The sequence below is a fragment of the Aureococcus anophagefferens genome (genome assembly GCF_000186865.1).
Source record: "Aureococcus anophagefferens unplaced genomic scaffold AURANscaffold_14, whole genome shotgun sequence".
NCBI lineage: Eukaryota > Pelagophyceae > Pelagomonadales > Pelagomonadaceae > Aureococcus > Aureococcus anophagefferens.
The window spans coordinates 68,983-93,039 of record NW_008705574.1 but is presented as its reverse complement, the minus strand read 5'-3'; the positions used below and the strand labels follow the sequence as shown (position 1 = coordinate 93,039).

The 24,057-nt window shown below is 71.9% G+C and overlaps 6 protein-coding genes across 6 annotated transcripts in view; 4 read left to right on the top strand and 2 right to left on the bottom strand.

Annotated features, from left to right (window-relative positions):
- AURANDRAFT_65293 (hypothetical protein) overlaps positions 1-8,297 on the bottom strand; it is a gene marked incomplete at both ends in the record, with an annotated part of 9,876 nt that extends 1,579 nt beyond the window's left edge. The window contains 8 exons of the mRNA XM_009040180.1: positions 277-602; positions 689-1,363; positions 1,757-2,101; positions 2,408-2,845; positions 3,110-4,750; positions 6,316-6,702; positions 7,213-7,515; positions 7,593-8,297. Of these exons, the coding sequence (XP_009038428.1) occupies positions 277-602; positions 689-1,363; positions 1,757-2,101; positions 2,408-2,845; positions 3,110-4,750; positions 6,316-6,702; positions 7,213-7,515; positions 7,593-8,297 (4,820 nt within the window). The remainder of the gene's footprint in view (positions 1-276; positions 603-688; positions 1,364-1,756; positions 2,102-2,407; positions 2,846-3,109; positions 4,751-6,315; positions 6,703-7,212; positions 7,516-7,592) is intronic.
- Positions 8,298-9,151: 854 nt separating this feature from the next.
- On the top strand, positions 9,152-10,972 carry AURANDRAFT_65292 (hypothetical protein; the record flags this gene model as incomplete). The annotated part of the gene is made up of 1 exon (XM_009040378.1): positions 9,152-10,972. The coding sequence occupies one exon, from the start codon at positions 9,152-9,154 to the stop codon at positions 10,970-10,972; it is 1,821 nt and encodes a 606-aa protein (XP_009038626.1).
- Positions 10,973-12,594: 1,622 nt separating this feature from the next.
- AURANDRAFT_65291 (hypothetical protein) lies at positions 12,595-13,110 on the top strand (the record flags this gene model as incomplete). The annotated part of the gene is made up of 1 exon (XM_009040379.1): positions 12,595-13,110. The coding sequence occupies one exon, from the start codon at positions 12,595-12,597 to the stop codon at positions 13,108-13,110; it is 516 nt and encodes a 171-aa protein (XP_009038627.1).
- A 1,890-nt stretch (positions 13,111-15,000) lies between these two features.
- On the bottom strand, positions 15,001-19,208 carry AURANDRAFT_71914 (hypothetical protein; the record flags this gene model as incomplete). Its single annotated transcript, XM_009040179.1, has 4 exons — positions 15,001-15,732; positions 15,771-16,842; positions 17,063-17,524; positions 17,725-19,208. 4 exons carry the CDS (start codon positions 19,206-19,208, stop codon positions 15,001-15,003), a joined length of 3,750 nt encoding a protein of 1,249 aa, XP_009038427.1.
- A 1,245-nt stretch (positions 19,209-20,453) lies between these two features.
- AURANDRAFT_65289 (expressed protein) lies at positions 20,454-20,993 on the top strand (the record flags this gene model as incomplete). Its single annotated transcript, XM_009040380.1, has 1 exon — positions 20,454-20,993. One exon carries the CDS (start codon positions 20,454-20,456, stop codon positions 20,991-20,993), a length of 540 nt encoding a protein of 179 aa, XP_009038628.1.
- A 119-nt stretch (positions 20,994-21,112) lies between these two features.
- On the top strand, positions 21,113-22,099 carry AURANDRAFT_65288 (hypothetical protein; the record flags this gene model as incomplete). Its single annotated transcript, XM_009040381.1, has 1 exon — positions 21,113-22,099. The coding sequence occupies one exon, from the start codon at positions 21,113-21,115 to the stop codon at positions 22,097-22,099; it is 987 nt and encodes a 328-aa protein (XP_009038629.1).
- Positions 22,100-24,057: the final 1,958 nt, after the last annotated feature.

Genomic DNA, 24,057 nt, shown 5'->3' with positions numbered 1-24,057 from the left:
CGCATCAAGGACCTCAAGGCGCAGGGCTACAGCGACCAGCAGATCACGAACCTGGGTCTCACGACCCAGGTCGAGCCGTCCGTGGGCCTCAACGCGCCGACGTCGTCGAAGCCGCTCGCGCTCCAGTGATCGCGTCGCCCGGATACCCATAAAACAGATTACTATAGACACGGAGGCCGGGCGGCGGCGCGTGGACGCGGCGCCGGCGGGCGTCCTGATGCTCGCCGCGCGGCTCAATCGAGGCGCGTGGCGTTGATGAAGAGCGGGATCGGCGACTTCTCCAGCCGGGGCGACTCGGCCGCCTCCTGCTTCGGCAGGAGCTTCGCCAGGGCGTCGTCGGGCGCCGCGGCGACGGCGAGGCTCAGCGTGAAGGCCGCGATGCCGAGCTGGGACGACGGCGAGAACGACTCGCGGAGGAGGAGGAACGCGAGGAGCGACGCCCACATGGGCGTCTGCGCGTAGAAGATCTGGGACACGGCCGGCGGCACGGCGGCGTGGGCCTTGGGCTGGATCGTCGTCGACGCCAGGTTCAGGCACGCGAGCACCGGCAAGCCGATCGCGGGCACCGCGACGCCGCTCACGACGTCGGCGACGTCGGTGATCTGCGCCAGGCCCGCGGGCAGGAACGCGATCGCCGCGGCGACGACGCCTGGAAGTTGTCCGCCGCCGCCGCCGCCGCGCCCGCGACGTCGTCGCCGAAGGACCCGAACGCGATCGCGGCGGCGGCCGCGCCGCCGGTGCCGAAGACGGCGCGCGCGAAGTTCATGCGGTTCCCGTCGAAGTCGTCGCCCACGGACGCCAGGTACAAATCGTAGGACGAATAGACCACCGCCGCCAGCGCGCAGAGCGCGTCGCCGTCGAGCGACGACGAGCCGCCGCCCGAGCCCGCGTCGAAGGTGAAGCACGCGATGCCCGGCAGCGCGAGCGCGCACGCGTAGAGGAACTTTTTCGGCACGACGTCGCCGCGCAGCATGGAGAAGGTCGGCACGAGGAGCGTCGTCATCTGCGTGAGGAACGCGCCGTGCGACGCCGAGGCCCCGTGTTCGAAGCCCGTGTTTTGCACGAGCGCGCCGAGGGCCCAGAGCAGGCCCAGGACGCTGCCCGTGGCGAGCGTCGCGCCGAGGGAGCCCGACTTGTCCTCGTCGGCCGGGCTGAGCAGCGCGGCGCCGGCGAAGTAGGGGAGCGTGAGCGCCTGGGACCAAAGCACGCAGTAGACGGGCTCGATCGCGTCGGACAGGACGCGCATGACCACGACCATGAGGGCCCAGATGATGGGCAGCGACGCCAGCGTCGCCAAATCCTCGGATTTCGTGTCGGACAGGGCGTAGGGCGTCGGCTCCGCGGCGAGGGCCGTCGTGGATCCCTTTTGTTGATGTTGGCGATCGCCGAGGGCCGGGGGCTCGGGCGCGTCGCGATGCGCGTTTGGTGTCGTAAGCGAGGCGGTGCGACGAGCGCATGAGCGCTGGCCAGCAGGACGGCGGCGACGGCTGCGCGCATGGCGAACAACTGGCGGCGCGACGAGGCCGGTGGCGGCCGGCGCTTGGAATTTTATTCGCTTGGAGTCGACGTCGACGTCAACAACGACAGGGCTCCGTGTCAACTTAAACCTCGCAGCGGGGCGCCGCGCCGGTGCTCTCAATGAGTCTCATCTGGCCTCTTGTGCTTAGTGGTTGCGGAGCACGTAGCGGGAGCTCACGCGGTGTGTGCTCCCCGGTCCCTTCCGCTGCCGACGCTCAGATCGTGCCTCGAACGTGACGACGATTTCGAGCGGCGCGCCGCCGCGCGCCCGCTTCGGCTTCTGGGCCACGACGGCGCGGCGGAACGACGTCGTCTCGGGGAAGAGCGCGAGGACGGGCTCGCCCTTCGCGAAGTCGTCATCCTCGTGCGGGTCCAGGCGGCGCACGCGCTTCGCCGGGAGCTCGACGATCTCCTTGTCGCGCTCGAGCTGCACCTCGTACCCTCCTCCGAAGCTCCGGTCGTATTGCAGGACGGACGCAAGTTCCAAGCGCTCGTCGCCCGGGTGCACCATCACCGCGACCTCGTCGCGGCCCACGGGCTCCTGCGGCGCGGCGGCCTCGACGGCCGTGGGCTCCTGCCGCGGCTGCGGCGGCGGCGCGGCCGTGTGCGCGTTCAACGCGGCGAGGTCGGCGTCAAAGCGTTCGACCATCTGGTTGGGCCGCTTCGCCGCGTGGCCGACGGCGCCGCCGGGCGACCGCGGCGGGGCGCGCTTCTCCGGCGCACGGAGCGGCGACGCGGGGCGCGCAGCGGCCGCCGATTCCGCGCCGGTCGCGGCCGCGATTCTGGGCTGGCGCTCGTCGGCGGCGGCCGCCGCCCGGCGGATCGACCCGCGGGTCGGCCGCGCTTTGGGCGGCGACTTCGGAGGCAGCCGCGCGCGGGCCTCTGCGACGGCCTCGGTCGAGAGGGGCAGCGCCTCCGCGCGGCGGACGAGGTCGCTCCGGATGTCGCGCAGCTCCACGTCGTCGCAGATGTCGACGGCGTCGATGCGGCCCTTCACGCGCGCCACGATCGCCTCGCGCTTACTCACGCCGTGGACCCGCAGGACGCGCGTCGTGGCGTTCTCGAGCTCCGCGCCGAGCACTGCGAGCGTCCGGCGCGCCGCGGTCACCGGGTCCTCGGCCGGCGCCGCGGGTAGCGCCGCCGTCGGCGTGCCACCTGGAGCAACCGGCTCCACGACTACCAGGCTAAAGTTCGCTCCAGCAGATGATTTCACGACCTCCAAGCCGTCCTGAGTCCATTTGGCTCGATTCCGCGTCATCTTCGCGATCTTCACGAGGCAGAACTTGTGACCCCGCCAGTCGTCCTGCGTCTCGCCCCGGTGCAGGCTCTGGATGGGACAGGCAGCGACGCCGATGGCGCCGATAGCAAGCCCGGAGGGAAAGAAGGCGTCCGAGTCCGCATGCGGAGCGCGAAAGGTGAAAGTGATGGTGCGATCCAAATTGGCATCATCCGCGAATCGCGCACCAAGCTCGGACAGAGTCCCATACGCGACGAAAATCTGAGCACCTCGGCTCGGGTCGATGACTCCCGCAGAGACCCGCACCTCGAGCGCATTCCCAAGCTTCGACGCGGCCGCGGCGCGGTCGTAAACGTGCCGCGCGCGGATCTCGGACTCCGCGCGCTCGCACGCCTCGACGACGCGGTCGAGCCGATCGATCTCGTCCTCGGCCACGCCCATGCGCCAGCCCTCGCGCAACGCCGCCTTCGCCGCGTCGCTCTTGGACCGAGCCTCGGCCTCGAGCGGCTCGGCCTTGCGCCGCATCGCCCCGTCGTCGTCGTAAAGGGCATCGAGGACGACGTAGGCATCCTCGCGGAGCACGACGGGGTTGGAGCGCCGCCGGCGCGCCGTGCGCGTCGCGAGCTTTGCCAACACAGCACGCAGGGCCTCCGCGTTCGAGCTCTGCGCGAGCTGCGCGACCGTTGGGGGCGGCGGCGAATTCGAATTCGCCAGCGCGACCGCCAAGGCGGCCTCGGCCTTGTCGACGGCGGCGGCGTCGACGGCCTGGGGCGCGGGCGGCTCGCCGAGCTCGTGGGCCGCGAAGGTCGCCAGTAAATCCGTGACGCCGTCGCCGCCGGACGCCTTCGCGCCCTCCGACGCCGCGGGCCGCTCCTCGAAGCCCGCGAGCGACGCCTGCGCGTCGACGGCCACCTGGCGGGACCGCTCCTCGTCGATGGCGCCGCCGGAGCCGTCGACGCGCGTCGCCTCCTCCTCCATGACGGTCGCGCCGTCGCCGCCGTCGCCGCCGGACGCCTTCGCGCCCTCCGACGCCGCGGGCCGCTCCTCGAAGCCCGCGAGCGACGCCTGCGCGTCGACGGCCACCTGGCGGGACCGCTCCTCGTCGATGGCGCCGCCGGAGCCGTCGACGCGCGTCGCCTCCTCCTCCATGACGGTCGCGCCGTCGCCGCCGTCGCCGTCCGCGGCCGGGTCGTCGGCGAGGACCTCGTCGAGCCGCGTCTGGAGCCCGGCGCCCCCGGGGGCGTCGACGTGGCGGAGGCCCGCCTGCATGCGCATGGCGGCGTCCTTCGTGGGGAACGCGACCGCGGCCGCGACCAACGCGACGCGCTTGGGGCCGAAGTAGCGCTTCCACGCGCCGTTGAACTCCAGGTCCTCCCACATGGCCGCGAAGATGAGCGGGATGAGGACGATGCCCTCGGGGCGCGCCATGGTGATGTCGTCGAGGACGAAGGCGACGGTGTACAGCTGCCGCGCGGCGGCGTAGACCTCCTCGGAGATGTTCGAGAGGCCGAGGCGAGCCTCCAGCATCATCTTCCCCAGGCCCGACTCATCGAAGACGATAGCCCGCACGTGCGCGCGCAGCACGGCCATCGTCGGGTCGCCGCTCACGCGCAGCGTCGCCTCCTCGAAGATCGCGGCGGCCGTTGACGCCGTAGCGGCGCTGAGGCCGATGAGCTCGATGGGGTGGCACGGGATGGGAAGCTCGAACGTCCGCTGCGCCTCGCCGTAGGCGTCGTAGAACGAGCGCGCCTGCGCCTCGACGGCCTTGGTCAGCTTGGTGAAGTCGCAGTCGGCGGCGTTCGGCATGATGCGGTCGCGAGGCGCGAGCTGGGCGCGCCATGCGGCGTCGAGGGCGTGAGCGTGGATGGAGAGGCGGAACGGGTTCGGCGCGCCGGGCGCCGGCTGTAGCAGTGCCTTTTGCTTCCGCCGGATGAGCGCTTGGAGCTCGCGCTCCGTGGCGTCGGTCCACGGCGCGAACGCCGGCGTCGGGGGCGACTGCATTGAGGAGATCGCGAGTGGGTAAATCGAGAGGCTTGAAGTTTTTACCACTGAAGGATCGCTAAACACGAGAGGTCTCCGACGAGCCTCCGATACCGACGAGCCTCCGATACCTGACCACGTGAGGAGGTGGCAATTGAACTAACCCTACTACTAGACCGCCCGAAGCGCGCGAGGCTCTCGTCGTCGTCCGCGGCGCGCGCGCCGACGCACTCGCGCGACGACGCCGGCGGGCCCGAGCCACTCAGCCGCTCGTGGTCGCGTCGGCCTTGGTCGTGGAGGCAGGAATGGTTTGCCGTGCGCGACGAGGGCGGCGACTGCAGGTCCTCCCAGACGTCGCGCGGGAGCTAGCGCGTGCACGTCGACGGAGAACGTGATCGGCTCCTGGTCGCCGGCGCGCACGAACTGCGCGCCGGTCTCGTCGATGCAGTCGAAGGCCGCGAAGCACGACACGGGCAGCGTCAGCGTCGCGGGCGTGCTCTTCGACCGCCCGACGACGTGCAAGAGACGCGGAGCGGCTCCTCGTCGACGCGGTCGGCGACCGCGCGGCCGTTCCGCACGTGGTCCCGGGCGCCGTCGTCGCGCGCCAGGAGCGGCGGCCCGCGGCGCCGGGCGGCCGGCTCGACGACGCCATCGCGTAGGGGCAGCCGCCGCCGTCGCCGTCGCCGAAGACGCGGAGCGGCTCCTCGTCGATGTAATTCTAGACGAGCTCTCGGTGCTCATTCGCGAACGAGTGGTTCTCTAGCGCGAGGTTTCCGGTCGACTGGGATCCGGGGGCCGCTCCCTCGACGTCGGTTGCGTTCCTTGGGTCGAAAAAATCGATCTCCGCAGCCCGAAAAGACGCTCGACGGCGGCTCGCGAACCGATACGAGCCCGTTAATGCGCAGCACCGTCGAGAAGACGTCGACCGCGCGAGCGAACTGTCGCCCGCGACGCCTGCGGACGTTGTGCCACCGAAACCTCATGGATTGGTAGCATTGCGACGATGTAGTGGCCGCACGAGGCCGCCACAACCTCGTGGTGGGAGCGGAGTTCAAGAACAGAGAAGCGAACGGCAAATTTCTCGGTGCCGCGGCGCAGCGCGCCTTCCTGCGCGCGCACGAGCCGCACTGAGCAGGCCCGATTGCGCGCCGCTTCGCATTCGCGGGTGCAGTCTGTCGGCATCCCATCGCACGGGCTGGTTCGAGATGCTTCAACTGTACGTTATGTGCCGCATATCTAAAGATATGGGCACATAACGTACAGTCGATGGCGGCGTGGATCCTATGCTCGCGCAGACGCCACGACGCGTAAACTCGCGTGATTTTTCTCTTCGGCGCTTCGCGCCGCGGAGCGCTCGCGGCCGCGCGCCGCCGCGACGTCGCGCCGCGCACGGGCACGAAGCAGCGAGCCCACGTCGCGGCCAAACTTCGAGGCGCTCGAGCGCGGGCCGGGCTGCCCTTGGCGGGCAGCGTCGACTGGATGTCGAAGACGCGCGCCAGCGACGTCGTCGATTATCGGCTCGTGCCGCAGGGCTCGCCGGCGGCCGCGGCGACGACGGTGTTCGTCTGCGGATCGCGCACCGCGACCGGGCCGAACTCGACGCCGCGCTCACCGACATGTAGAGCGCGTCGCAGTTCGGCAACGCTCCCGCCGCCGCCGGCGCGCGTCTCCACGGCGTCCGCGGCGGGCCGGCCCGTCCACGACCTCTCGCTCTCGTCGCTCTCGCCGCACCACGTCGCCGCGGCCGCGCGCCGCTCCGCGTCGGCGCCCGACGGCGACGCCGCCGCGGCCTCGGATGTGCCGTTCCCGGCCGACGCCGCGTTCTCCGTCGACGCGCCGGCCTGGGCCGACGCGCCCGCCGCGGCGGGCGCGCCGCCGACGCGCGACGACAACGGCGACGCGCCGCTCGAGCAGTCGTTCTTGTCCGCGACCGCGGGCTCCCTCGACGCGTCCGGGTCGCCGCCGCCCTACGCGGCGCCGGCGGGCTACTTCCCCGACGACGCGCCCGGCTTCGACGACGCCGCCGCCGCCGCGCCGCGGCCCGAGGACGCGCCGCGCTACGAGGACGGGCCGCGCTACGCGGACGCCGCGCGCTACGCGGAGGCCATGCGCTACGACGAGGACCGCCTCGAAGTCGCGACGCCCTTCCGCGCGGCGGCGACGACGGCGCGGCGCTCGACCGGACGGACGCGCTCGGCGACGCGGACGAGGTCCTGCTCCAGTCCGCGGCGCCGCAGGAGCGGACGTCCCTTCGCGGCAGAGGCGCCCGCGGCGATCCGGTCGGTCCCGGACCTCGGCGCGGTGCTCTCCGCGGCGCTCGACGAGCCGCCCTAGCCCACCCTCGGCCGCACGCGCGGCGCGACGCACGGCCCCCGGATCGACGCGCGCGTGACCTTAGGCCGTTCGATTTTCCCGCCACCTTAACTCGCTGACTAGCGACTACCTTACGCCTCGGCGGCGACGGAGACGACGTCCACCTGCGCGGAGAACGCCGCGCGGACCCAGTCGCCCGCGGCCCGCATGACGGGCGGCGTGTACATGGCGGCCTTGAGGGCCATGATGTTGTAGTCGCTGAAGGAGGAGTTGAGGACGTCGGACTCGAGGAAGAGGTTCATGGGGTGGTCGCAGGCGCAGCTGAACACATGGTCCAGCTGCGCCCGCTTGGCGAGCGCCTCGATGATGTGCGGGTAGGGGACGAGTCGCGGGTAGCGGGCGGCGATGATCTCGCGGAAGCCGTCGTCGCCGAGGGCCTTGCGGATCCGGTCCTTGTCCTTGTCGACCTGCGAGCGGGGGGCGTGGTGTGAGGACAGGCGACTCTCGCGCGCCGACGCGACTCTCGGGACACCGATCTAAGCACGCCGCGCGGGGACAGGGACCGGCCCTCGAAGAAGGCGCGGAGCGCGCGCGCGCGCCCGGGGCAGTCGGGCGACCCGAGGTGGGCCGCCGACGGGCAGTCGTCGGGCAGGCCGTCCCCAGCCCACCCGACCGCGGCCCGGATGGCGTCCGTGAAGCCGACGTCGACGGCGAGCGCGCGCTGGCGCTCGGCGAGCGCGGCGCGCTGCCGCACGGCGCGCTTGTCGCGCAGCACGGCCACCACCGCGAGGTTCGCCGCGCTGATGCCGGCGTAGTGCGACTTCTTCGCCTCCCGCGTCGCGGCCACGCCGCACGCCACGGCGCCCTTCGCGAAGGCCTCGACGTACTCGAACTCGTCCGGCGTCAGGTCCTCGCGCGCGCGGAGCGCCGCCGCGTCGAAAACGACGCGGCGCTTCCGCGCCCGGTGGTGCTTGCGGAGGAACTCGACGTCGGGCCGCAGGCGCCGCGCCAGGGGATGCGCCCAGCGCGGGTCGTCGGGGGGCAGGCGCGAGAGGCAGTTGACGTGGTAGGCCTCGACGGCGTCCTCAAACGGCTGGGGATTTCCATTTAGTGATCCATGGGCGCCGACCGAGGTGAACGAGACATTCGGAATGAACAACTCGGCATTGGGGGGGCGCGCGGCGCGAACGCAGTTCGCGGGGTCTTCGAACGGGTCGAACGTCGAGCGGCACCACGCGTGGTGCGCCATCGCCGGGGTAAAAGCAAGGGGTAATAAATAGTATGGGGTGGCAGCTCAACGAGATTATGTTGCGCGAGCTCCTCGTACTGCAACCCATCGTTTTGGGGCAATGTTGACGACTTTTGGCCGGGGACTTTTCGACGCCGCCGTCGTCGACGCGGCCCCAGACGGACCGCAGCGGTATTCGCTCCCCCGCGAAGGCGCCCGCGACAAGACTTACGCGTCCGGGCGGTTCGGGTCCGGTGGAAGGAAACCGAGGCGCGCTGGAGGGCACCGTGTCCGGTTTGGCGCCACGCGAGGAAGGGGGTTTTGGGGCAGCTCTTGGACGTGTTCGCGATGATGATGGTCGTGGACCGTCTCGCTGCCCGAGAAACTGTGTTGCGACACCGTCGGCGCCGGGGCTGCGCAGGCTCTGAGATCGTGGGAAAAGTGTGTCCTGAAGGTTTCGAGCCCCCCGCGGGTACCCATAGGGCGCCTCCAACCTCTAAGGACAAGAAAATATCGCACACTCGACTCACACCGCCGCCCTCTCGTCCCGCCGCCGAACAACCGTCGCGCTCGCGAGCCAACGCAATGATCTCAGCAGCCCAAATTCGCTGCCCCGCCCCGTCGAAGGGTTCCGCAGCCGCGCCGCGCCGCGCGACCCGCCATCGTTGCACTCAGCCCGCGCGCTGCGGCGTGGAAGAAGAAAGAAAACGCTAGCGGCGGCCCCGAGTAGTACGAGGACCTCGCGTTTCGCCTGCCACCCCATCTAGATTTATATCCCCTTGGTAAAAGTCGATCGAATGTCCTCCGTGCTTCATGATCGACATTGTGCAGCGTTTTGCAGTCGCGCTGCGATGGGATGGCCGTCTTTGAGCGCGATGATGCTGCTGGGCAGCGCCTACGACGACTTCCGCGTGGGCGTGCCCAACGGCGCGCGGCTGTCGGCGCAGGGCCACGGCGCCTGGTTCGGCGACGACAACCCCTTTGGCCTCGACTGGGCCATGTTCGACTACACCTGGAGCCTCGAGCTCTGCGCGTCGGACAGCGACATGGACGGCCAGCACAACGGCTTCGAGCTCGGCGACGAGTGCTGCTGCTGGGACGCGAAAACGGCCTGGGCCCTCGCCGTCGCGCCGAGCTTCCGCGGCGGAGAGACAAGAACCAGCCACTCCGAGTCGTACGCGAAGCACGGCATCGAGGACCTGCCCCGCGGCGACCTGCTGAGCCACCCGGGCGACCCGACGTCGACGTCGCCCGCGGCGCGGCGCGTGCGCGGCGTCGGCGAGGGCTGCGAGGCCCTCTGCGCGCGCGTCGCGGCCGGCGCGGAGCGCGCGCTCGCGGCCTCGAAACGCGAGCGGCCCGCGCGCTTCGGCGCCCTCGACGTCGCCACGGTGCCCGCGTTGCAGCTCCTGCTGGGCCTGAGCCTCGGCCTCGCCGCCGCGGCGCTTCTTTTGCCGACCGTCGGCGCGGCGAAGCACGCGAGAAATCTGGGACCGCTGGGCCTCGCGCGGCTCGTCGCGCTCGCGGCGGCCTACGACGACGTCGCGGGGCTGCTGCTCCACGTCGTTTTGGACCACCACAGCGCCGTCGACGCCGCCCACCACCTCGCGCCGACGAAGCTCGCCGCGGCGCCCGCCGCGAAGTTCCTCTTCGCGCGCCTCGCGCCCGCGGCCGCGGTCGTCTGGGCGACGCTCGCGGGCCTGCTGCTCCTCGCCCGCGTCCGCGGCGGCGCCTTCGACGCGAGCCGCGCCGCGCCGACGGCGCTCTTCGTCTACGTCGCGGGCTCGGCGGGCGCGCTCTCGCAGTTCGCGCACCGGTGGGCGCACGCGCCGTCCTGGACGTCGCCCGCCTGGGTCCGCTGCCTCGTCGCCGCGGGGCTCGTGCTCTCGCCGCGGACCCACGGCCTCCACCACGTCGCGCCCCACGGGTCCCACTTCTCCACGTCGCTCGGCTACGCGGACGCGATCGTCGATCCCGCGCTCGAGGCGATCCCGGCCGCGTCGCGCGCCTGGGTCGTCGCCTGCGGCCTCTGGCTCCTCCTCCCCGCGGTCCTCGCGTCGCCCCGGGCGACGGCGGCGGCGCAGCGGGCGCGGACGGCGGCCTGCGAGCGCCTCGAGCGGGGCCGCGGGACGCCGCCCGACGGCGGCGACGCGGCCCGGGGCGCGGCGCTTGCCGCCGCCGGCTTGTTGGTCTTGGGCCACGCCGAGGACTGGGCCCGCGGCGCGGCCGTCCCCTGGCAGCCTCTGGGCGCGGCCGTCGGCGCCTTTGGCTTCCTGCCGAGGTTCGCCGCGCCTCGCCGCGGCGCGGCGGCCGGCCGCCACCTCGCGGCGGCCCTGGCCTGCTTCGCCGCCGGCGAGGCGTGCGCCGCCGTCCAGCGCCGCGCCCGCTACCTGCCGCAGCCCCTCGGGGACCCGCTCGAGCGGCCCGACGCGGTCCTCGGCGCCGCGGCGGCCGCGGGCCTCGCGCTCCGCGGCGTCGGCGACGTCCTCGGCCTCGAGCTGCGGCGCGCCGACGCGGCGCTCGTCGTCCTGGCGGCGCTCGCGGCCCTGACGGCCGCCGCGCGCGGCCGGTCCGCGTCGCCGGCCCTCGCGCTGGGCTTCTACGCGGGCGTCGCGGCGACGTTCGACGTCCTCGCCGCCGCGAGGCCCGCCGACGGCCCGATGGCCGCGGACCGCGAGGGCCTCCTGTCGCCGGATTAAACTTAGGGCGCGCCCCGGCGGCACTCGGCGGCGAGGGCGACGTGCGCCGCGACGAGCGCCGCGGCGGCGGCGGCGAGCGTCCGGGGGTACGCGGCCCAGCCCGCGCGCTGGACGAGGGCGATGAGGGGCAGCCCGGCCACGGCGCCGCCGCACTCCGCGAGCGCGTTCGTCACGGCGTCGGCCTTGCCGCAGGACCGCGCGTCGACCGTCGCGCGCGTCGTGAGCACGTTGAGCACCTGGGCGGGAAAAGAGTGCGACATTCCCAACTTTGGAGGCTCCTATCTCGATCATTTTCCGCTCGTTTCGGCTAATTTTTGGACGAGCGATCATCTCCGGGAGCGCTCTCGACGCGTGGATGCTTTTGCCGGAACGCGCGCGCGCGGAACACTCATGTTGAAGCGAACTCGAATCACTCGTTTCCTGCCCCGTTGAGCACGCGCGCGCCGTAGGCCGCGGCGCCGCCGAGGGACGCGACGGCGGCGACGATGAGCGGGTGGGTTTCGTCGCCGACGACGCGAAACGCCAAAGCGAAGGCGAGGAGCGCCGCGGCGAAGGCGACGCCGAGCGGCGCCGGGTCGCCGCCGCGCCGGTCCGACGACGGCCCCGCGGCCGTCGACCCGACGACGCCGCCCACCTGCCAGAAGAAGAGGAACCGCCCGACGCAGCCCGGCGCGAAGGTCCCGACCCAGCCCTCGACGCCCATGCGCACGAAGTAGAGCAGCGCGTAGCACAGCCCCAGCAGCCAGACGACGCGCGACCGCAGCACGCCGCCGAGGCCCGGCGCCGGCGCCGCCGCCGCCGCCGGCGCGGCGACGTCGCCCTCGGCGATGCTCGCGTACTGGACCAGGGGCAGCAGCGCGCAGACGCCGCCGACGGCCAGAAACAGCGCGCGGAAGCCGAACCGCGCGACGGCGCGCGTGACGACGAGGGGCACGGCGCAGGACGCGAGGTTCGCCGCGGCGTTGATCGTCGAGAAGGGCTTGCCGCGCTTCGCCGCCGCGTAGCGCGTCGTGATGATCCGCGCGGCCGCGGGCACGTGCGGCGCCTGGAACGCCATGATCAGCGCGAACAAGACCCGCAGGTGGAGCCTCGTCGTCGCCAGCGCCAGGAGGCAGAAGCAGGCGCCCGTCGCGACCTCGCTCGCGACCAATAAGAGCCGCGCGTCGACGCCGTCGCTCGCGGCCTGGGACAGAGGCTTCGCGACCATGTAGCTCAGCTGGCACGTGCTCAGCAACGCGCCGCCGTCGGCCTCCGACAGGTGGAGGCTCTTGAGGAGCGCGGGCAGCACGATCATGAGCGTCGGCCGGAAGGCGAACATGCTGCCGCCGTAGCCCAGCGACAGCATGACGAGCAGCCGCCGCGGCGCCTCGGCCGGCGCCGCGGCGCCGCCGCTCGGTTTCAGCGGTGCCGCGGCGCGCAGGGGCGGACCGCGGCGCGCGTGGGACGGCAACGGCGCGAGCGCCGACGTCGTCGCTGCAAGGACGAGGAGCACGCGCGAGCTGCGTCGCATCGCGGCGCACATCGTCGATAGCGGGGGCAGCATCAATGCGCGAATCTCTGGAGAACGGCACCATCGCCATGATGCCGCACGCGTCGACGCAAGCCCTGGATTTGCAAAGACGATGGCCCGCCGATCCTTCGGAGTCGTCGCCGCCGCGCTCCTCGTGGCGCAGGCCTGCGGCCTCGTGGCGCGCACGCTGCCGCGGGCCGCGCCCGCGCGGAGGACGGCCGCGCGCGCCGCGCCGACGGCCTTCTTCCAGCAGTTCCTTCCCAATCCCGAGGCCGACGCGGCCCTCGACGGCTTCGTGTCCGGGTCCAAGGCCGTGCTCTTCTCGGACGGCTCCGCGGCGTCCCAGTCCGCGATCGAGGCGCTCAAGGTGTCGAAGACGACCAAGTACACGGAGGTGCGCCTCGACCAGCAGCCGGAGAGCGGCGCGCTCGTCGGGAGCCTCAAGCGCCGCATCGGCGTGAGCCCGCCCGCGCTCATCGTCAACGGCGCCGTCTTCGACGCGAAGCGCATCGACTACCTCGTCAAGCAGGACATGATGCTCCCCGTCTTCCGCGCCGCGGGCACGTCCGGCGAGATCCGCCTGCCCTTCCAGGACCTCCGCTTCTACCTCGCGAAGACGATCAACTGATTGGTCGCGGCCGTAGATGATAGCGAAGTTAGGACGCGCGGGGCCGCTTGCTGCCCTTGCGGGGCCGGTCCTCGGCGACGAGGGGCGGCGCGGGCGCGCGCGGGTCGACGCGGCGGTACGTGTAGGGCGCCGCGAGGGCCGCGGGCCGCGGCGCCGTGCGCGCGGGGATGCCCGGCACGACGATGTCCCAGTGCTTCTCGAGGCAGAGCTGCACGTCGACGGCGTCGAGCGTGCCCGACCGGCGGTGCTTCGCGTATTCCGCGGCCCTTTTGGTGACCTGGTGCACGAACTCGTCGGCCATCTTCAGCACGAGCTCCTCGGCCTCGGGCTCGAGCGCGTAGGCCGGGTCGACCTCCTTGAGGAGCGCGCCCAGGCGCGCGCCGTAGACCTCGCCCTCGAGGGCGCCGTCGCGGTTCGGCAGGTCCTCGCGCGCCTTGTCGAGCTCGACGCGCTTCTTCACCGTCGCCTCGAGCTTCTTGAGGGTCTTGCCCTTGGACGGCGCCATGGTCCGCGCGACCGGCGGGGCGTCACGCAAGGTGCGCGACGACGACGACCGGAGCTCTTTGGCGGCGAGGCGATTCTTGAACGCGAGTTGCAGCCCGAAATAAGAGAGAGCATGGGATGATGCTGGGCCCGCTCGCCGTCGCCCTGGCGGCCGTCGGCGCCGTCTGCCTGCTGGCGACGAGCGTCCTCGTCGCCGAGCACGGCCACGTCGCGCAGCCGCACGGCGCCCTCGGGCTCGCGCTCCTGCGGCCCGCGGCGCCGGCGCCGGCGCGGGACGCGGGCCGCGTGCTGCTCTTCGTCGGCGGCCTGCAGCGGAGCGGCACGACGACGCTGGCGACGACCATCGACGCGCTCGACGGCGCGAGCGCCCAGTCCTTCGACTGGCTGAAGCGGTCCCTGAGCGCGAACGCGTCCGAGGACCGGTTCGCGAAAATCTGCCGCTGGCGCGGCGTCAAGCGGTCCTACCTCCGCGACGTCATCAGGAGCGGCGGCGTCGAGGGCAAGTTCGCCCAGGACGTTTATCCCTACGTGTACGCCCTGCGCGACTGGGGCCGCGGCGGGAGCCGGGGGCTCCGGCGCCTCGCGTTGAACGCCGACTCCGACCTCGCGACGGCCGAGAACGCGGCGAAGCTCTGGGACGAGTGGAAGGACTTCTGGAACGCGTCGGCGGCCGTGCTCGTGGAGAAGACGCCGGAGAACGTCGTGCGGTCGACCTTCCTCCAGGCGCTCTACCCGGCGAACGCGCGCTTCGTCTTCGTGCTCCGCCATCCGCTCGCCTGGGCGCTCGCGGTGGACAAGTGGCTCAAGAACAAGTGGAATGCCAAGCACACGCGCTACCTCGTCGACGCCGAGGACCGGGCCATGGACCGGCGCCTCGACATGTGGCGCCGCGTCTGGACCAAGGCGCGCGAGGACCTCGCGGCGCTCGACCACGCGGCCGTCGTCCACGCGGAGGCCGTCGCGCTCGACGGGGCCTCGCCGGCCCTGGCGCGCGTCCTCGGCGGCGCGGCGCCGGACCTCGCGCCCTTCCGAGGGCTCGCGCGGTCGAACCTGCAGTACGTCGCGTGCTGGCTCGACGGCGGCGTCCTCGACCGGCGGAAGACGTGCGTCGCGGGCGCGTCCGCGCACCGCGAGGCCGCGGTGCCCCGCGCGGCCGCGGACCTCGCCAAGTGGCGGTCCAAGCACGCGCCGGCCCTCGCGAGCTTCGGCTACGCCACGCCGGACTTCCGCGCGGCGCTCTGCGGCGGGCCGGCGTGCGCGGCGCCGCCGCCCGGCGTCGCGCTCACGCGCGCGGACGTCGGCCTCGACCTCGCGGGCATCCGCGACGAGGCCCTCCTGCGGGCGCTCCGATCGTAACTGTTACTTGCGGGCGTTACGACACTGTTTTTACTTGCTACTCGGCCGGCCCTTCTTGCGGCCGCGCTTCCCCCGGCGCTTCGCGCCGCCGCCGCGCGCGGGCCGCTTCTCCGCGGCGTCCGCGGCGTCCTCGTCGCGCGCCGCGGCCCAGGCCAGGAGGGACCGCGTCTCGACCTTGACCGTGCCCGGCGCGTCGTCGGGCACGAAGGCGACGAGCGGCGGGTCGAAGCCGTGCCGCAGGAGCTGGAGCACGTGGGTCCGGAGCGGCACGTGGTTCGGGTCGAATTGGCGCCGCGCGCCGACGCCCGTGATGAAGACGACGGACGCCTTCGCCGTCGCCTTCGGGTCGAGGTCGGCCGCGGCCTCGTAGACGGCGCGCCGCACGGCGCAGCGCGCGAGGGGCACGGTCATGCCGCTGACGTCGTACTCGCCGTCCTCGTCGAGGAACGACGACGACTTGACGCCCGACGGCGGCGCCGCGGACCGCGGGCCCGCGGGCTTCGTGAGGAGCACGCCCAGCCGCAAACAGTCGCCGAAGACCTCGTCCGCGTCGGCCGTGCGGTTGCCGCGCTCGAGGCAGGCCACGGTCTCCGCCGCGGAGACGCCGTCGGGCCGCGCCGCCGTGCCGTCGTCGATGAGCTGGCGCCAGATGCGGAGCGACGCCTCGGCCTTCGGCGGCTCGGACCGGCGGCACGCGGCCAGGCACGCGTTGAACGACGCCGCGTCGGGCTTCAACCCTTTCGTCGTCGCGTTCTCGAGGAGCTCCAAGCATCACCCACAAAACCGCCCCGCCCGCACACCGCCAAGACCGCGTTGTGCGCCGCGCGGCGCTCGCGCGCGCGCCGCCAGAGCATGGACCGCCGCGCCGGCGCGGACACGCGGTCCTCGAGGCGCCGCAGCAGCTCGAAGGCGACGCGGCGCCGGTCCGCCCAGTCCTCGCCCTCCGCCGGCCCGCGGAACGCGGCGCACGCGCCGACCGCGGCGACGTGGCCGCGCAGCGTGAAGTCGAGCGCGTCGCCGTCGCGGCCGCCGACGGCGCGCGCGTCGACGTCCGCCTCGACGCGGCCGAGCACGGCGGCGGCCCGGGCGTAGTCGCCCCGGTCCTGGCAGGCGAAGAGCGCCGCCTCGTGGCACGCCGCGTAGTCCCGGAGCCGCCAGCCCCTGTCGTCGCCGTCGCGCGCCGCGAACGCGGCGCGGACCTCTTCCAACAGTTCCTCCGCCGCGGCCCACTCGCCGGCGTTGCCCGCGGCGGACACGAGCGCGCGGAAGGTCCGCAGGTTCGGCGCCACGCGGTCCTCGGCCTCCATCGCGCGCCGCAGCGCCGTCGCGTTGGCGAAGTCGCCCGCGCGCGCGCACGCGTCGACGGCCGCGGTGAACGCGAAGACGTCCGCGCGGCCCCGCTCCTCGCGGAGCCGCGCCAGGTGGCCCAGGGCCCGGCCCTTCTCCCGCGCGCGCCCGCAGGCGCCGATGACCGACGTGTAGAGGATGATGTGGCTCCGCTTGTAGCGCCTGCTCTGGTCCAACACCATCTCCGCGTCGCGCCATCTGCCGCTCTTCGCCGCGGCGGCGCCCGCGGCGTTGAAGGTCACGTGGTCGGGCCGCGGCCGCCGCCCGAGGACCGACCCCTTGTCGCCGTCGAAGTCGACGCCGACGGTGAGCCGCCGGAGCACGCCGAGCGCCTCGCGCCACTCGCCCGCGGCGCCGCAGGCCGTGATGGCGAGGTTGTAGGCCTCGATGGGCAGCGGGAACGCCTGGCCCTCGCCCTTGGCCGCGCGGTCGCCGATGGCCTCCTCCGCCGCGGCGATGAGCGCCAGCGCCTCGCGCCAGCGGCCGCTCGCCGCCGCGGACCGCAGCGACGACAACCCGTCGGGGCTCGGCGGCGCGTCGGGCCGCTTGTAGGACCGCGCGACGAGGGGCGCGCGCGTTGGCCGCGGCGGCGCGAACGCCGCCGCGCGGGTGGCGACGAGCGCCAGCAAGACAGCGGCGCCTGCCATAGCTCAGTGCTTCACACGGGCGGATCGTCAACATGCTTGAAGCGATCGCTTGAAGCAAGGTTGCCGTGAGCTGGCTTCCCCACGAGTCCGCGCTTTACGGCGACTTCATTTCGTCGTCCCTCGGTCGCAGGGGCGGCAGGTCGCGCCGGTCCGCGAGGGGCGGCAGGCGGCCCTGGCGGAGCGGCCCCGGGTCGTCGCCCCCGTCGAGTCGCCGCGGCGGCGCGAGCGGGCTCGGCGCGGGCTGCGCCGTCACCGGGTCGGGGTCCGCCTCCGGCGCCGCGTCCGCGGCCCCGGCGCCGTCGTCCGGGCGCACCTGGGCCTGCTTGAGGTGCTTCATGTTGAGCCGCACCTTGTTCCACATGGCCTTGGGCCGGTGGTGGCGCCGCGCCTCGTCCTCCTCGAGGAGGCGCGGCGAGCACCTGGCGTCGTCGGAGAGGCCGTAGAGGTAGGTCGGCACGTTGGCCGTGCGCACGGACCCGCGGCGCGCGGCGCTGCGCTCCGCGGACCGCTTCGCGAGGCGCTCGTGCCGGTCGTGCGCCGTCGACTCGCGGAGCACGGACCTGGGCAGGACAAGGGTGATTCAACGTCGCTTCAACGTGAGTGTCCCGCGCGCGCGCGTTCCGGGAAAAGCATCCACGCTTCGAGACCGTTCCGAGAGATGATCGCTCGTCCAAAAATCAGCCGAAACGAGTGGGAAACGGCCGAGAAAGGAGCCTTTGAAGTTGGGAATGTCGCTCTCTTGTCCTGCCCTGGCACGGACCGCGCGATGGAAGACCGGCGCGCGTTGTGGCGCTGCTTCGCGAGGGAGAGGGACACGCGCCGCGCGAGGGGGTCCTCGGGCGCGCCGTCGCGCTCGCCCGCGGGCGCGGGCCCCGCGTCGCGCGGCGGGCTCCTCGGCGCCGCGGGCGCCGCGGGCGCCTTGGGCGACTCGGGCGCCGGCGACGCGGGCGACGTCGCCGTCGCCGGCGCCGGCGGCGCGGGCGCCGCGCCGCCAAAGTCCGCGAGCGCGCCCGCGACGAGGTCGCGCTTCTCGTCGTCGCCGAGCGCGCGGGGGCTCTCGTCGTGGGCCGTGAGCGAGTGGCGGACGCGGTCCGCCAGGTCCTCGGCCGCGTCGGACGCGGCGCGCACGAAGCGGCCGCCGCCCTTGAGCATGTCGGCCCGCAGGATCGTCGCGCGGCTCCGGACCTCGACGGTCTCGTGCTGTATGAACTTCTTCAGGTTCCGGAACATGAGCTTCTGGTCCTCCCAGGTGATCTCGCCGTCGCCGTCCGCGTCCAGGAGCTTTAAAATCTCCATCGGTAGACTGAAGGTGCACGCGCCCGCGCCGTTGCCCGGCGTCGGCGTGACCCAGTGCGCCGCGGCGCGGATGCACCCGCTCAACGCGCAGAAGAGGTAGCAGATCCAGCCCGGCCCCCACTCGTAGTCGAGGTCCAGGTGCAGGAACCGGTTCGGCAGGTCGTCGAAGCAGTTCGCGTGGAAGTTGAAGAGCGTGTAGCTCAGCGTTAAAGCGCCCCACGTGTCCGTGACGAGGCCCAGCGCCTTCTGCACGTTCGCGTCGCTCGAGAACTTCATGCGGTTGATCGTCCCCAGGAGCGCGAAGATGAGCGTCACGCAGGAAAGTAAGGCGCCGATCTGGTTCCCCGCGGCGCTGTCGGCGCAGCTCTCGAGGAGCTCCTCGCGCATGGGGTCGACGTTCCGGCTCCCGGGGATCCGCCCGACCATGTAGTCGATCTCGAGCCGGTCCGTCGTCTCGTCGCCGCCGTCGTAGACCGTGACGATGGACCGTAATCCCAGGTAGTAGTGCGTCGTCTCCCGAGACGTCGCGTTCCAGGTCTCGAGCTTCGCCCAGTAGGACGTGCGCACGACGTCCGGGTCCGTCGACAGCGACAGCGCGCCGAAGGCCGTGACGAACATCGCGAGCAGCGTCGACCACATGGCGACGCCCATGTAGACCTTGCGCCGCCGGTCGAAGTAGGGGAAACCGATGTTGCCGAAGACGAGGCACACGAAGTTGTCGTTCGTGACGGGGTTGTCCGGGTTGAAGGGGCACCACTTGCGCTCGAGGCAGACGTCGGGGATGCCGTTGTCCGTCTCGTCCCAGCACGGCGCCACGCACCCGCGCGCGTTGTCCGCCTCCACCTGCGCCGCGCTCCGCTGCGCCTCGACGTCGAAGCCCAGGGCCTTTGGGACGGCGTAGAGCGGGCAGCCCGCGGCGCGCAGGAGGTTCTCGACCGGGCCGCCCATGCGCGACGCGGCGGCGCGGCGACGTGCGCCGACGGGCGGCGCGGCGCGCGGCGCGAGTCGTCCGTCGACCGGCGCCTTCTAACGAGCGTCCAGAGCGTCCAAACGCTGCCCCAGCGCGCGGGCGGTCACTTCAACATCATGGGACCAATTCAACGACAAGTCCTTGAGGCCAGCAGCGCTCCATTTTGCCACTCGCTGTGGCTGTGCCTAGGTCGACGGCGGCCGCGGTGATGGTCGCCTCGGCGCTCCAGTCGTCGCGGCCGCTCTACCGCGTCATCGGCCGGAGTGGCGCCGTCGTGCGCGCCGACGTGGAGCTGGACAGCGCCCAGGTCGGCGACCTCGTCTACGGCGCCGTCGTCGTCGCCGCCGACGCGTCCGTCGCCAAGACGTCCGCGGGCGTGTCGCGGCGGCGCATCGTCAAGCCCGTCGGCGGCTACGTGAGCAGCCGCGTGCTCCGGCCGCTGTCGAGCGACGAGGTCGACGCGCACCGGCGCGCGCAGGACGCCGCGGCCGCGGAGGCGCGCGCGGCCGCGGCCGAGTCGCCGGCCGCCGCGGCCGCGCGGCGCCGCGAGGCCGAGCGCCTGCGGCTCGTCGCCGAGCGGCGCGAGGCGAGCCGCCGCGACGAGCGGGCGCCCATCTCCGCGCGGCGCCGCGTCCCGCGAACGCCGCCGAAAGCCCCGGTGACGAGCCCCAGTCCTACGACCACGAGAGGCGGCGGCTTGAAACCCGCCCGCCGATGCGGAAGACTACTCAAATTACGAAGAACCACAGCCGAGGGGATGTACGCTCGCGCGCGCGCGCGCGCTCCGCGTCCCCGCGCTCGCGCCGCGACCGGGCGCGTCCGCAGGCGACGGCCGCGAAGCAGGAGCTCCTGCGCCAGCAGAGCGAGCGCGGCGAGCGCGGCGCGGCGACGAAGGACCGGGGCGTCATCACGACCAAGGCGCCGTCGAAGAACGCCATCGCCGACTCCATCGCGCGCAAGGGCGGCAATTCGTACTACTCAGGGCAGGAAAAGGGTGATTCAACGTCGCTTCAATGTGAGTGTTTCGCGCGCGCGCGTTCTAGGAAAAGCATCCACGCTTCGAGAGCGCTCCGAGAGATGATCGCTCGTCCAAAAATCAGCCGAAACGAGTGGAAATCGGCCGAGAAAGGAGCCTTTGAAATTGAGAATTTCGCACCCTTTTCCTGCCCAGGTACTACTTCGCGCACGGCGAGCAGGGCCGCGCGGAGAAGACCAAGGTCGTCATGGCGCCGCAGCGCCTCGACGAGGCCGACGGCTTCGTCGTCGAGGACGTGACGCCCGAGGACCCCGGGCGCGCCGAGCCCCCGGGCGCGCTCGGCGCGTCCGTGTGCAAGCACGGCGAGAATTCCTACTACTACGCGCACGGCGCGACGGACCAGAGCGTGAAGGTCGACACGGCGCCCGTGAAGCTCGAGACGTCGGCGCGCCGCGAGGTGCCCATCACGGAGGTGCGCGAGTTTGGCTTCGCCGAGGAGGACGGCGGCGCGAAGATCTCCGTCTACGTCCCCGCCAAGGGCGCCGCGGCCATCGCCGACGACGACGTCACCCTGCTCTGGGACGACACGTCCGTCGTCCTCCGCTTCTGGCATCAGGGCCACAAACGGCAGCTCGACCTGCCCGGGCGCAAGGGGCCCTTCATCCGCACGCGCGGGCGCATGGACTGCAAGGTCAAGAAGTGCAAGCTGAAGAAGAAGCCCGACAAGCTCGTCCTCCTCGTCTACCTCGACCTCCACCCGGAGACGGACAGCGAGGACGACGCGTAAGAGATTTTGCTTTCGGCGCGGAGGTCAAGTTGATTAAAAGTTGATTCGCAATAAGACTTGCAATAAGTGAAGTTTCGCAATGCATGGTGCCTTGACGATGGTCTAGCCTGCGCGAAGCCATGCGCCGTGCGTGGGCGCTCGTCGTCGTCGGCTGCGCCGCGATGGAGCCCATGTCCAATAGCTGCCCCGGCGTCGCGTACTTCCACAACCCGAAGACCGGCGGCACGGGCGTCGAGGAGTACTTCCACGCGCGCGCGCGCTGCCACGTCGGTCGCCGCGGCTGGGCGGGCGTCGCGGCCGGCGCGCGGCGGCCCAAGGGGGGCTGGCCGTGCCGGAGCCCGTGGCACCTGCCGCCGTACCTCTACGGCTTCCTGGCGCGCGCGGAGAACGCGACGTTCACGAGCCTGAGGGACCCGCTGCTGCGCTTCGTGAGCGAGCTCAACCACGGCTGGGGCTCGACGGCCCACTTCTCGGGGGTGGAGGGCGAGGCGTTCGACTTCCGGCACCTCGGGGGCCGCTTCGCCGACGGCACGGAGGGCCGGGCCGCGCAGCTGCGCCTCGTCGATGACCTCGTGGCGTTCTGCCTCGGGCGCGACGGGTACCGCCCCCTGGGCCAGCGCCGCGTCTTCGCGGCCGACTGCCACCTCCTGCCGCAGTACCTCTACGTCGGCGACGCGCGCGGCGGCGCCGTCGACCGCGTCCTCTGGACCGATCGGCTCGACGCGGACGCGCTGGCGCTGCTCGGCGAGCTCGTCCCCGACGTCGAGGCCGGCTGCGCCGACCCGCCCTGCGTGCGCGAGCCCGTCGCCGCGCGCCACGTGAAGAAGTTCGCCGCGGAGGACCTGTCGAACGCGACGGTCGCCCGGGTTCGGGACTACTACGCGCTGGACTACGCGCTGCTCAACGCGCTGCGCGTCTCCCGGGGCCTCGCGCCCTACGACGACGGCGCCGCGCACGACTACGGCGCCTGGGCGGGCCAAAACGCGACCGTCGCCGCCGTCTTCGCCGCGTTCCGAAGGACCGCGCTCGCGCTCCCGGCGAACGCGACCGCGGACGACGTCCGCGCGAGCATGGCGCCGCCCGACCGGCGCGCCAGGCCACGGTAAAGATGCGCTCCCCTCTTTGGTAGTTTACGAGAGGAGCCTTTGAAGTTGGGAATTTCGCACTCTTTCCTTCACGGGCGCGACCGAAAAGTGCTTGTCGACGAGACCAGACGGCAACAACTCAAGTTGCAGCGGGTTGCCGCATGGTTGCCTTTTAGGAGCAGGCATGGCCGCCTCCATTTCAATCGCCTAGCCGCCTCGGTCCTTACCCGAGGCCGTCTTACATTATGGACGCGGTCGCTGAGGCCTTCGAGACCTTCCGGCAGGCGCGCGACGCCTACAAACGGGCTCGAGATGCGGCGCACGCGAACAATCGCGACCGCGGCGTGGGGCGCCTCGGGCTCCCCGCAGACGTATTGCACGCGATCCTCGGCTACTCTGACCTGAACGAGGTGGCGGCGTGCGCCGCGGCGAGCTCCGAGCTCAATCGCGGTCTCGCGAACCTTTCTCCGGGCTTCGAACGCAGCCTTGTTATCCGCCGCTTCCCAATCCTCTCGGTTGTCGAAGACGCGCGGTCGGAATCGATGACAACGCCGCACGCCCTTTTCCGCCTCTTCTGTGAGCAGCCATCACGTTCATTTATTCGGCCGACAGCTGCCCTACGCGATTATGGGTTTCTACTGGAAATCGCGCTTAGAGACGAGGCTGTGACTGAATTCGACCGTACTCAATTCAACCAGCGTGTGTTCCGTGAATCTCTCTTCCTCGACACGGGATTACTACGCGAAGGAGGAAATCGATCTGTGATAGAATTTCATCCACCCGGCAGTGTCTTTGACCGAGTTTCCAAGTTGTGGCGTGACAGCGAAGGAAACATGAGCGAATTCAAACAACATGTACACTTCCGCGTGATGGCGACCCGACGAGGCGTTCAAGGCCTACAGCTCGCGCGGCTGTATCGTGGACAAGGTCGGGTCAACACAGACGGCAGTTTCGCCTTCGAAGATGTGGGCAGATCTTTGGGACATTACGACGGTTCGGAAGCAGCAAAGTTTCGGTGTTGGTTAGAAGAAGAATTATATGAGCACGAAGTCCAACTCGCACCTACAGTTCAGCTGCTGTGGCAAAGACAAGGCACCGGCATCGCCATCGCTGGTGCCCAGCCCTCTCCGACGACCGCTTCGTTGACCTTCGGTTGGTACTACCCTACCGACGAAGACGCTGCTTCTACTATCCCCATGGACGACCTATCCGCCTGCAACGCGCTCGAACGCTACGCCAACTGGGTCTAAGATGCGCTCATGTGATGTGGTAGTTCATGCACAAACTGCCACACATCGTAGCGCCCGAGTCGGTTACGACGACGCGGCCTGCTTCTCGAAGAGCGACATGGGCGTGTGGGCGACGGCGTCGTCGGGCGCGACGATGGGCTTGGGCCGGTCGACGGCGAGGACGACGGCGGACGAGAGCGCGTGGAGCGTGGGCTTGAGGAAGTGGGTGGCGTAGGCGTCGTTCTCCGCCGCGACCTCGTCGAGCGCGAGCGCGCGCTTCGCGGAGCGCTCGACGCGGCGGCTGCTGTGGGAGAACGCGGAGCCCGGCGGCCGCTTCGCGGCCGCGCCCGCGGCGGCCGCGGCGCCGCGGACGCCCGCGGCGGCGTTGTAGGCGTCGTAGCGCGCCTTGAGCTGGGCGACGTAGGGCGACGTGGGCACGTTGCCCTTGCCCGGCGCGCGCGGCGGCGCGGACGCGCCCGGCGCGCCGTCGTCGACGGCCGCGCCCGGCGGGTCCGGCGCGGGCCAGGGCGCGGACGGGTCCGGCAGCGCGTCGAGGAAGTCGTTGGTCACGGTCCCGAAGGGCGTCTTGTGCTCCTTCTTGAACTGCGTGACCATGGGGATCAGCCCGCCCGCCGCGGAGCCCAGCAGCTCGCGCGCCTGGGGCGTGAGCTGCTTGCCCGACGCGGCCGCCGCGCGCGCGGCCGCGGCCTGCTGGGCGACGCGGGCGTTCTTCGGGCCCTGGCGCATGGA